Source organism: Diospyros lotus, chromosome 10 (genome assembly GCF_014633365.1).
Source record: "Diospyros lotus cultivar Yz01 chromosome 10, ASM1463336v1, whole genome shotgun sequence".
Taxonomy (NCBI): domain Eukaryota; kingdom Viridiplantae; phylum Streptophyta; class Magnoliopsida; order Ericales; family Ebenaceae; genus Diospyros; species Diospyros lotus.
The window spans coordinates 582,514-595,419 of NC_068347.1; the positions used below are offsets into that span (position 1 = coordinate 582,514).

General features: G+C 32.8%; 1 protein-coding gene across 1 annotated transcript; it reads right to left on the reverse strand.

Annotated features, from left to right (window-relative positions):
• Positions 1–642: 642 nt before the first annotated feature.
• LOC127810917 (WRKY transcription factor 28-like) lies at positions 643–3,043 on the reverse strand. The gene is made up of 3 exons (XM_052350526.1): positions 2,376–3,043; positions 1,776–1,919; positions 643–1,433 (listed from the first exon to the last, which is right to left on the reverse strand). The coding sequence occupies exons 1-3, from the start codon at positions 2,852–2,854 to the stop codon at positions 1,016–1,018; spliced, it is 1,041 nt and encodes a 346-aa protein (XP_052206486.1). The 5' UTR covers positions 2,855–3,043; the 3' UTR covers positions 643–1,015.
• Positions 3,044–12,906: the final 9,863 nt, after the last annotated feature.

Genomic DNA, 12,906 nt, shown 5'->3' on the forward strand with positions numbered 1-12,906 from the left:
AAAACAAACCACAAACAATAGGCACATCTTTATCTTGGTTCAAATTATTCAAAATGGATAACGACCCTACATCCAATCTTGAAACACCCTGAGAGTAGTCTTCTCTATTATCTAGAAAATGATCAGTACAAGCAATCATTTTTTACCTGAGTACACAACACATTTCTCTCTCAAGATTACAAAGAACTAACAGATTTCTAGTTTTTCCTCTCATAAAATAGATGTACTCGAGAGAACATAATGTTTTATACCCTAAACGACTACCCCCTGCCTTCTATTTATAATAGTAGACAGTCACTCTAATGCAATCACTTGGATTTAGATAATTTTGATTTAAACCCCTCAACTTAAACACTTAATTACAGTTGAGCGAGTGGTCATCTAATTAGGCACTTGAGACACTTAACTGCTTCCACTTGGATATGACTTAACTCTAGGCAAATTGATTCACACTTACCAATTCAACATCCCTAATGAAGAATAATCCTCTTGCAGTTTGGGCATTTGGAAATGAACTAAAGACCTTTCAATAGAAACCAATAATTCATTGACTTTCTACACAGTTATTATGTGAATAAGTCCCAGAGATTTGACCTCCATTGTTTAGAAATGCAATAATTAATTAAAAGATTAAGCTTGAGATTGAGTCACTAATCTTCTCTTAATTATATAAGTTGCAGTATATAAAAAGTATCGACAGTATGACATATGAGATATGACAATATTACATGGTCGGATTAGTTACATAATACAATTAATTAAATATTGCATACCTCTGCAGAGTGTAGCCCTAGCTAGCATTGGTGTTGTCGCATATATGCCCATCGATCTCTCCCATTGATCTAAATCTAATTCATTTCCCACAGTGCCATCAATTCCTTGCCCCAAAAGGAAACAATCATTCCCCCTTTTCTGAGAAGATGAAGAGGACGCATCAGCCCAACAATTCAGATGATCAGCTCCATATATATGCAATCATTTAAACCTCAGAACATATAGGTCATCTCGATCACTTTCATGGGTGGTCCTGTTTGTGGATGAATGGAGAAGGCGCCATTGCGTCCTGCAAGAAGCCATAGTAGTGATCCGACGGGTGCGGGTGCGGGTGCGGGTGCGGGTGGGGCTGCAGCTGCAGCTGCAGCTGATGATGATCCAAGTAGCCGGAGGTCGGTGGAGCTTGGTGGTGGTCGATGGAAACTGGAAGCATCTGAGCAAGCAGCTCTTGAGGGAAGCTGGGGCCGGCTTGCTGTGACGGGGGGAAGAGGTGGGAAGACGACGATGAGAAGATTCTGGCGGCGTTGCCGCGGAGCGTCGCCGGGCTGTGATGGTTGTGCTGGCCTTCGTATGTTGTGATCACAATTGTTGGGTCTTGGAATGATCTCTCGATTCGCTTCTTCACTGTGCACTTCTGGCTGGTGCATCTATAATAACTCCTGCAAATCAACACTTAAAGCCATTATACATACATATATATTCTATGGAGATAACATGAAATGATCATCATTTTGCTAATTTGGACCCAGAAATGCAGTGCTAAACTAACAAGAATTTGATTAATATTTGAGATAAGAGCCACAAACAAACTGTGTATTAATTAATGCCATTTTCAGGGTACAATTGAAGCAACAATTTAGTGTTATCGGAAGCTTTTTAGGTACTAATATTGTTAGATCATTAAGACTTTGCTTTAATTTTCCCGTGAATTAGTGATGAATTTATCATAAACTAAAACTGTCTCTCTCTCTATATATATATATATCAAATTATATATTCACCTTGGGAAGGGGCTGTTCTTGACTGCTTTCTGTCCATACTTCCTCCATCTGTATCCATCTTCAAGATTATCGATCTCACTCTTTGTCATGAAGGCGTATCGCTGCTGCCTTTGCTTTTTCTCTCTTTTCTTTTTTGCCGTGTTCCTGACGTACATACATACATACGTACGTACGTACATATATACATATATATATATATATATATATAACATCGAACAACAACAGGTAAGACTTTTAAGTCCATATCATCATGGTCATCAAATTCAAACAAAAATTTGTCCAAAATTAGGGTTTTTCTGCACCCTTAATTATTCTAATTCTGCTCCCCACATGAAATAGTACCCTCATCAAAGCCAAGTGTGGAACGGTTCAAGTTTCCAAGAGGAAACAGTTAAAGCCCTTAATTTCCTCTTTCATCCAACCAATGACAATGGAATGGAAATTCAATCATGGAAAGGAAACTGATTTATCAAAGAATTGAAGATCCAGTTTCAGGGAACAAGATATATATAATTAAGAGAAACCCAACAATTAACAAAGACGGTGTATCAAAGAATCAATTGTAAATTAATGAAGGAAAAAGAAATTGATGAATCTTACTCTTTTTTGAGCTTGTCGTCGTTATCATCATCATCTCCATCTCCACCACCACAGCCTTGACGTCGCTGCTGCTTATCCTTTCCAGGGATGATCTTGGGGGAATCTTCATGATCAGCAGCAGCAGCAGCAGCTCCAGCTCGTTCGGTGGAGGAGGAAGAGAGTGAGGAAAGGGGCGTCAATGGGTTTTCGGCGGAGTGATCTGCAGCGACACAGGGAGAGATGGCTTCGGATGAAGAGCAAGACATGTCGAAAGCGGTTGAAAGGGAGTTGTAGTGATGGATAGAGCCATATAGACTGTCCGTGAAGCTGACGTAGGAGGATGGATCCTCGAATCCGCCGCCGTGGAAGTTGTAGATTGAGTGATTTTCCTGCGGGAAGAAGGGAAGAGCAGCAGTACTGCTGCTGCTGCTGCTGCGCCCATGGTGGAAAGGGTAATTGTGGTGGTTGTGGTACAGATCTCTACTTTCACCGGACATCATGAACAAGAGAAAGAGAGACAGAGAGACGGGTATAGGGTTTTCTCTTGAGATCTTGGCTGTGATGGGAATGAAAAAGAGAGCCTTTTTCTTCCACTTTTTGCAGAGAGAGAGATAGAGAGCGAGAGAGAGAGGGAGGGATTGCTTGGGTTATCAATGGAGAGAGAGAGAGAGAGAGAGACGTAGTCTCCTACTCAAATTATTGGTGGTAAACTTAGAGAGAGAGAGAGCTCAAAGCTCATTAGTATGAGATAAAAATATATTTATTAAAAAGCCATTTAAAATAATCTCTAATCCCACAAACCTATTTTTTTAACAATCGATCTTTGGATTTAAGTTATTAAATACAAGTTAATTAAACAATTGTTTATAGATCACGAACACTAAATAAATTTACAAAAAATTATATATAATATTACTTATGTGAAAGAGAAGATGATTTCATTAATCAATAATGAGTTTAAATTTGATTTCTCCATATAATAAAACAAGAATTTAATTAGGTGACTCGCAATCAAATCAAACCAATAAGCTAAGCCCCAAGGTAGACCCTAAGACTCAAATCAAACCTAAATTGTAATCAAATCGAGCTCGACTTGTTCGACAATGGACTTGATGTGAAGAGCTCTACTTAGTGTGTTACGTACAATTTTAACTTGTCATATAGACTTTTATTTGTTTACCCGTGCATATAATTTGTGAATTCATGCTCATTTGTGAGTTTATTCAGTATATACTTAAAAAATAATAATCAAGGTCTCGTTAATTTTTCTAAAATAATTAAAATTTTCAATTTGAAAAGATAGTGAGACTAACAATCTCAATAAATCAATGGTAAACATCAACATATTTTGTGTTAAATTTCTCATAATATTGTCATGCAAGCAATGCATCAACATTAATAATAGTATTCTTTCTTAATATAAATAATATTATGATGATAAATTGGAGTAGCGTGTTTTCTTTTTTTAAGAAAATAAAGTGTTTTAATATTATTAAACTCTATTAATAAAATATTTTTTAAAATACTCTTTATTTATGTATTTTTCTTACAAAATAAAAATTAATTAGGTTAAAATTTTGAACTATGACCAATAAATAATAATTAATTTAGAAAACAATTTTACTACTATACCGATTTTATTTTATTTAAATTTTATCTAAAAAATAAATTACAACAATTAAATGTCACTTAATAAATTTTTATTTTTTATTCATATATAATACGAACCCATTTTAATAATTTTTATATATATGTATATATGCATATATAAAAAAAAAATAAAATAAAATAGTGAATAGAGCATGGAGACCAGCGGAGTGTTAGCATTGATGGCCTCCTTATATTCAGCAATATTTTTATAAGGGGGTGGGGAGGGGGGCCCCACATTGAAGGGGAGAGTGGGGCCCACAGATAAGAAAGGAGTGGGTCAAAGAGGGAAATGCGATGGATTGTTATTCCAATATTACGGTTTGTTTGGGCTGGCAATTGGCCCAACACGTGCTGCCGGATTTGGCACCGCCATTTGACCCATAATCCCACGCTACCTCCCTTCCTCGGCACGTGCCTTATTTTCCCTCCCCTTCTGGTCCCCCAAACCCAAACCACTTTTTTCTTTTTACTTAAAATTAAAATTTATTCGTGATAATCCACAAATACGACCATTAATAATTTATAAACAACAAGACGTTTTAGGTGAAAAAAAAGTTTTAGTTTCGAATCGCCGAACTTGATAGATTGTAAATGAAGACATTGAGAGTGTTTCAGAATCATTCCGAAAAACTGTTATGTTGACTAAATCAAACGTGGAGTAAAAATCCTTCTCTATTTATAATAAGACCATTAATATGCTTATAAAAGAAAAACGTATCAAATGAGAAGAAAATTTAGTTTCGAATTACTAAACTCAATAAATTGTAGAAAATGACAGCAAAATTGTTTAAAAGTTGTCCCGAAGAATCAATCTAAATCAAAGATGGAGGCAAAAAATCTCCTCTATTTATAATAGTTAAGAAATAGTTCTAATTTCTTATTAAACAACAACTAAGAAAAATTATTTAGGCAATTTTCAAGAAATAAACCTTATTCCTTAAGAGCGCTTTCTTAGAATTTAGAAGAATCGCTAGATTATAAAAAATAATTCCTAATCATAAGTTTGTCCTTTAATTCTAGGATTGAGAGAGTAGGCATGTTTGATAGCCAATTTTTTCTATGGAAAAGACAAAATTTTCACCCAATTTTTAACTTGTGCATTGTTTGACAATCATTATTTTTCAATGAAATCATTTTCTTTGCAATGGTCATAGGGAGGACATTTTCCTTTAAATCATGGAAATTCAAATTCCTTGGGAGAGGAGATGGAATTTTCTTAACAATTGAAAAGTGCAAATGGACGGCTGTTGGGATGAGCGAGAAGAGCAGGCACCGGGGGGTTATGTATAAATATATAAATATATGTATAAAAAATGAATATGTCAAAAATTATATATAAATTATTTCTTTGGAAAACAAAAAAAATTAATTTTGTAGTTTCATTTTTTTGAGAAAATAATTTAATTAATTTAAAATATATTATTATTTTAATTTTTTGTACAAGATTTAATATTTTTAATACATTTTCATTATTGAATTCAATGAAAAATGTGTCATTTTCTATGAAAAATAATGCCTATCAAACACGAAATGTCAGGAAAATAATTAAATTCTATAAAAAATATTACTAATCAAACATTAAAAGATGGAAAATAGCATTATTTTTCATATAAAAAATTATACCAATCAAACAGTTTAAATTTTCAATTTTCAGGAATTCATTTTCTCTGCAATTCAATTTGATGGAATTCATTTTCTTTCCACTAAAATTCCACCTTTACAATCAAATGCACCCCACGAAGAATTGGCTTGCATCAAGCATTGTAAAAAAACCCTTTTTCTTGGGCCAAACAAACCTAAATAGAATATCAAGACTTCAGGTGGCTTACTAGAACAAGCCAACCAGGAGCATGGCTTAAGTAAAATAGACCCACATTAATTAATTAATTAAGTCTAGAATACAATCAATTGATTTTATCCAAAATTTAGTCTTTTTATTAATAAGATTCCTATTTTATATTTCTCTTTGGCCTTCTCATCAAATGTACTAAAAATATTGTCACAAATGCCATGAATTTTAGTCATATAATTTTAATACTTAGAATGACACTCTGTATATTGATGTAGTTGAACATTAACATAGCATTTCCATTATCATATATTGTATCTTATTTTCAATTTATTACATTAGTCAAGGGGTTGTAGTTCTCTTGCTTAATTTCCTTAGCTCTTATTTCTTTTTATGTATTTAAACTTCTCTATTTTATTTTCTCTCTCTCTCTCTCTCTCTCTCTCTCTTTTTATAAATTCTCTATTGTATTCAATATTAATATACTTTTAACTTGTGAAAGACAAATATTATGAATAGTCACTCGAAGAGCGTTATTTGATCTTGAACTAAAAAAATGGGATAACATAGCCAAAACCTTTTAAGTAGACTATTAGTGTACGTAATACAAAGTTTATGTTTTCGAAAAGTCTACATCACGTTTGAATAGAGAATTTTAAATAATATCATTTGAAATAGTCATGTTTCAAATGACAACCATTTTGTACACATTCAGATCGATCAGTCCATTTTTGGGTCTAAATCTAACATACGATCTAGAGTTATCAAATACAAATACATTTAATGATAATACATCAAACTAAAGAATTAAATTAAAAATTTTAAAATAATAACCAAAATAGTCAAATGACACTATTCACACGTTTGCTTAGTTATTTCACTTGAAATTTAGTTTTCCTAATTAGGGCTAAGGTTTTGGATTTTAATTAGAATTTTAACATTAAAGTAATATTTGTATAATAATAAGTAATTTTGGTGAGTTATGGAAGACTTTGTATACGTATATATAGTGCAGATGTGAATTTGGGTTAGAAAGTACCTACTAGTGTTGAAAAAGATGAGTACTTAATTAATGTGTTAGAAATGAGAGTAAGCCCAACTAAATTAATTAAGTTGGTACGTAGCATTGAAGACTTAGGGGTCAAGGAGGGTTTGCCATTTAAACGAAAATTTAGGCACAAGTTAGGCCTTTTCTACCAGTAAATTTTATAAGGTTTGATATTTTCTTTTTATAAATAACACCCAAAGAAGAAATTAACAGAAAGAAGTCTAATGAAAAAGGTTTCAATTACAAAACAATGGGGGCATGTTTATATGTATACAATCGACCCTTAGCTAGCTAGAGCACTCTAGTTATGTTATAAACTATCTACACTCGACTAATATTATTGCAGGCATCGTGTCTCCTTAAAAGTGGCCTTCATGCGCCATTGATTTCTAACTGAAGTGATCTTTACAAACATGACTAACATAGAGGACCAACTCATATTAATGGTACAACTTATCTTTTCAGGCACGAAAATTTTTTCTAAAAAGATTCGGGCAAATCAAATACAATTCCACAAGTTGAGAAATTAGGAGGGGTAGCTAGCTAAAGCATGAAAGACAACAAGTCTCCACTATAAGGGTAACATGATCTATTGACAACACGTATGTACGATTCTCCTATTCTTTTCTTATGCTTCATAGTTTATCTCTCTCTCTCTCTCTCTCAAAGAAGGCTACCAGCCATATCTTGATTTTGATTAGGTGTCGAGAGGCCTTTCGACTCAAGCCTTGTGGTGTGTAATTCATTTTCTCTTTGTTGTAGGATTTGGGATCGACCTCCTATAATGGTCATCATCGAGGTTAAAACATTATTTTCTTAAGGATGTGATTCATTACATCATGAAGTGGCACCCTCAATGGGAGGAGAAAAAAGGCTGATATTGTAGTGGTACAAACTAATTAAGTCTTAGAACACCAACTACTGGAGCAGTATCATATAACAAGGAAGGAGTGCCCATTGCAACTATTAATTTGTTAACAAAAATAGTGTCACTGTCAGAAAAAAATGCCTCTCTCTAAGCACTTAATTAGTCTCAATTGATTTTGCAAACATATGCAGCAGCAATGGAGAGTCAAATAATGCAGCCTCAACAGAGGGCTACCCAATGGAAGAGCCAAAGAATGGACGATGGAGAGGGTCTTCCTCTCGCTCCCCGTTATAGTCAATGAACTAGAGGATCCACATTTTCAACTACGTACCATAAATGGAATCATAGATGGATGGGTTAGACTACAAAGATCACACCTTGACAATTACAAAATGCTTATGGAGTCCCATATATGGTGGCTTGAATGCGACAACGTGCAAGGGTTTTAGTTTAACCCTAAAGAAAGAAGCTTGAGAATGGTATATATATCATCAATTGTTAAATCAAGGCGCATCCATAATTATATGACGAAGCTAACTTGCTAGTTTATATCATGCTTCGTATCTATTTTTCTCTTGCTCATACTCTTTCTACCTCTTTTTTGTTTTTTTTTTTTTGGTTCCATTTTCATGCAGTCTCTGATGAACCCTAAAAGCATATCCCAGAAAGCCAAGATCCAAGGAAAACACAGGAAACTACTTGAGAAAAAACTAAATTAATCAAAGTGACTATATATATATGCATGTTCATTAATATATATATATATATATAATGGTCCTCTTCCTCATCATGTATATTCCTCTCATCGATCAGTACCCAGAAACTAGGGTTTCTTTAGCTTCTGTGACCTGGCAATGGAAGCCAGCTGCCTTGTCCATATCTAAGGACTCAACCAATTAACAGCTAGCAACCATCTTCGTATAGGTTAAGATTCAAGAGCTCTGTTTTCTAAATTTAGTTATCCTATCTACTGCATGTGGCAGATTGCAAATCAAACAGTCCCTATAACTGTGACCCTGACCCCATAATTCAACTTTGAAAGCTAATCCATCCAGCTACAACGCACGTGGCTGGCTATGTATATATGTTGATAATGCGGGCAGAATCTTCGTGGAGCATGCCAAGTGTCCGAATTCTTGTACCGATCAAGTTTTGACTCTTAGCATATTCTCCCACTCAAGTTATTAGAGTTGGAAGTGAGTTAAAGTAGATACTGATAAATTTTTAAGATTTGGTGTGCTTACCCATTGTATAGGTCGAGTTTTATAAGATCTTTCACCCGAGATTTTCAGACTCCAAGTAATTAATATATCTTAAACGTGAATCGCTTCTTTGAATAGCAAGAGAGTGACTAGCTAGGTCACCTGTCGCGGTCTAAAAAACGAGAGACATGTGACATGCTTTGACTAGTGAAACACATGACGTTACTCTCATTTGAAAAACATACCAAAAATGAATTAATTTATAAATAAACATAATCTCCAAACCCTACCTTACCCATCTCAATCATACAATCTCAATCTGAAGCAAAATGATAAATGGGGGGCGATGAGAAAGAGGCCAAACTTCACGCGTGATTGAAACATTAGATACATATGCTATATATATATATATATACATATAGATGGTACACCTTTTGACATATGTTCTTTCTTCCCTTCCTTTTCCTTTTCCCTTTCCTTTTCATTGGTTGCGAAAGAATACAAATGGCAAATAATGAGAGTGGCATGACATTGTTGACCTCCATCACTACTCCTATGTGCAAATATATGGCTATATATATATATATATATGTATGTATGTATGTATTTGACATATATACAGTATAATGGTCATTTTCATTTAAATTTTGGTTTCATTTTTGTTAAAAATCCCTGATAAAATTGAGTTTAATTAACACAATAACTCTATTGATGCGACGAAAAAGCCTAATTATAATACTCTAACCTTACGGATTTAAGTTTTGGAGGATCTTTTTTGAGAAACTCTATGCAAATTTGACTCTTGTTTTGCAAAAGGAGTTTGAAATCTTTCAAAAATAATTAAGATTGTTCTAATCGAAACTAAATCGTGAGGTGAAGGGCCAATTCATCGTTGAAATCACAAATTTATTGGTGAGAAAACCGATACCATTGCTAGAAATTAATAATTGTAGTGCAACTAGGGGAGTTCAAATTTTGATTTGATCCAAATTGGCCAAAACTTGATTTGATCACCAGTTCACTTATTAACTTTAAAAGATTTTATGTCCGTCTGTAGAACCTCCAATAATAAGATTATTGCCGACGATTTTAATTACTAGTGGTAGAGAACTGTCGACAATATTGACCATTTTTCTTGTAATGATAGCACTCAACTAAGATCAACAGTGCCCAACTCCAATCAAACTAGGCCAACTAAGCCAACCCAACAAAAATGAAAAAATAGTACTGAACAAAGACCTTTACACACTAGACTTTTAATTATACGCATGTATTAATGTGTTATATTTTGTAATATAGCACTTTAACACATGAGTATTAGTAAAAGTGTCACAACTAAGTGTCTAAATAATATTTACGTTACACACAATATAAAAAAGAGATTATTATTATAATATAAGTGATTATGAAAGATAATTTTGTAACATGGAATATTGATAGATGGATTATATGTATAAATAATTAAGGTAGATTCTGTTAAACTGGGAATTAATAAAATATTATTTTTTATCATCAAAACTAAGTATACAAAAATAAAACAACATTCCCCCCTTCTTGAGGATGACAAAACTTAAAATCAATTTCAACAAATCTCTCCTCCTTTTTGTCATAAATAAAAAAGGTAAGATTTTAGAAAAAATAATAGACTCCTCCTAAAATCAAAAGATAATATCTCTCCCTCTTTTTAACTCTCCCCCAACGATAGAAGATGTTTGGATCTGATCATCACACCTAGAAGATGTTTATAATTAATTAATCGACTTAACCATTGATTATGTCTATAATGAATGGTTTTTCAACTTCATCTTCTCCACCTAGAAGATGTTACAGTCCGAAGAAATTAAGGATGAAAAGAAAGACATTTGCATAATTGGCTTAATTAGCACCTGCGGATTTGTTCCAGAACTGCCAGTCTTTCAATTATTGTCTGAGTTGGAAGAATCATATATAGGTGTGACCATTGTACTAGAGTACAATATTAGAAACCTTTTTGAGAGATATATATATATAATTGAGAAACCCTACCTATACTTGCTTTTTATATGTTATTCTTGACTATGTTAAGCTCCATTGATTTGATTGATTAATTATGCATAGGGTTACCCAATCGATCTGTATCAAATTAGATCGGCCTTAGATCACGCTAGATTGCAATTGAAAATCTTCAAAAATGAAGATTAAAGATTGGATCAATTACGTAGTGATCAGACTAAATCAGATCGACCCAATCTAATTTGATCTAAATCAGTCAAATCTTGTAATTTTTGTCCAACGTTAAGGAAGGGCCGACAACAACATAGGTACAATGAGACGGCTAGTGGGCGACGAAGACAAAGCAGAGCAGGTAAGTAACACAGTTGATGGCGACGATGGTAGGTTATTGTTGCTGATCACAATAATTTAAAGAGATGGGAGACAAAAGAAAGAAAGAAGATTGTAGAATGAAACTGAGAGGGATTATTAGTTTTAGGGTTTGTTGTGTGTATAAGTAGTAAGGGTAATTTCTTATATACTAAAATCTTAATCTTTGACTCAGATTAATTGGAATTGAATTGGAAATAAAAAATTCTTATCTTCTAAATTGAAGACCGAATGGGATAGTAGCAAAGTTTCAACAAAAACAATCAATTGGAAACAAAAAAATTCAACACCATCATCAATTGAAAAGATCAAAGTTCTAGAGAAAGACCAACTGTTCCCATATATGTCAACATCAAATTCCTAGGATCCTTAGCTCAGCCAAACATAGAAAGATGTCAAATCTTAATTAACTTCTTTTTTGTTTAACATTCGGATAGATACCCTTTCTATAAGTTTAATGTTGCCCTCTTGAAACCAACACTATCTTCTTCTTTATCTTTATCGGAGATTACTCTTAAAAAAATTTCAATATTTTTTTATTTAAGTATTGAAGGATTTTTCTCAAGCATGAGACCCAATATCTCAACCTCGGTAAGTTTGATCTTTAGGAGGTCGAAGTTCGCCTGAGACATGTCCTTCATCTTGTACTCTCGACCCGACGACATCTTATATCTACCAATAAAACCATATCTCGTATAACATCCTCTTATGATTATAAACACTTAAACCATTAATTTTTACTTACATATTTTGATGCGTCATTCTCTTTTTAGGTGAGCCACCTAACATTATCTAGTTTTTGCCAACCATTAAAGTAAAGAACTTACCCATAATTAGTATTTGACTAAGCATTGATATACATGCATGATATACATGGGGTGGGGGGTATGTTGAATTAGTTTATTAAAACACCTTCAATATATAATTTTTGAACCTTATAACAAATTAATGAAAACTTGTACATTTAAGTTCGGAATTTTTACTGATAATTTATATTAATATCTTATATATTTACATTTATTTGAGACACAATACAAAAATTAATACATAATATCAACACAAATATTAAATTTAAATATCCAAATAACAATTCCATTTAACAAATGAGTTGCAATGCATGCAAGGGTAAAGAGGAGAATTAGGATTAAGGTTGCAAAGTAGTTGAATTTGGGTCGGAATCATCTAATTTAAACTTAATATCTATTTAAGATTCTAAATCCAATTAGTGCCGACTCATTTATCCGATAGATTTTGATACATGAATCCATCATCGTAACCAATAGACTCGAATTTCGTAATCAACTACTTTTGAGTGGATTAATATATAATAATATATTTAAATTAATTTAATATTAAATAATTGAGTCATCATGTTCATATTAGATTCCTTTAATTCATTCTTTATGGAGTTCAAATGGGAAATCAAATATTATTATTTATTTATATAATACAAAATAACTTAATAATTATTAAAAATTGTGACATTTAGTTTAATAATTTTGAATTTATTAATTAAATAAAATATAACACATTAATTAATTCAATCTATTCATCACATGATTATGTAGTGATGATGATGATGATGATATATGATTATGATGATGATGATGGGATCCCTCTTCTTTCTGGGATGT

Excerpts from the sequence above, each read along its gene's own strand:
- LOC127810917 (XM_052350526.1), bottom strand. The coding sequence starts at position 2,854 with ATGATGTCCGGTGAAAGTAGAGATCTGTACCACAACCACCACAATTAC. Across the intron at positions 1,920-2,375 it reads GACGACAAGCTCAAAAAAGA|GAACACGGCAAAAAAGAAAA; the intron begins GTAAGATTCATC and ends TATGTACGTCAG. Across the intron at positions 1,434-1,775 it reads AAGAACAGCCCCTTCCCAAG|GAGTTATTATAGATGCACCA; the intron begins GTGAATATATAA and ends GTTGATTTGCAG.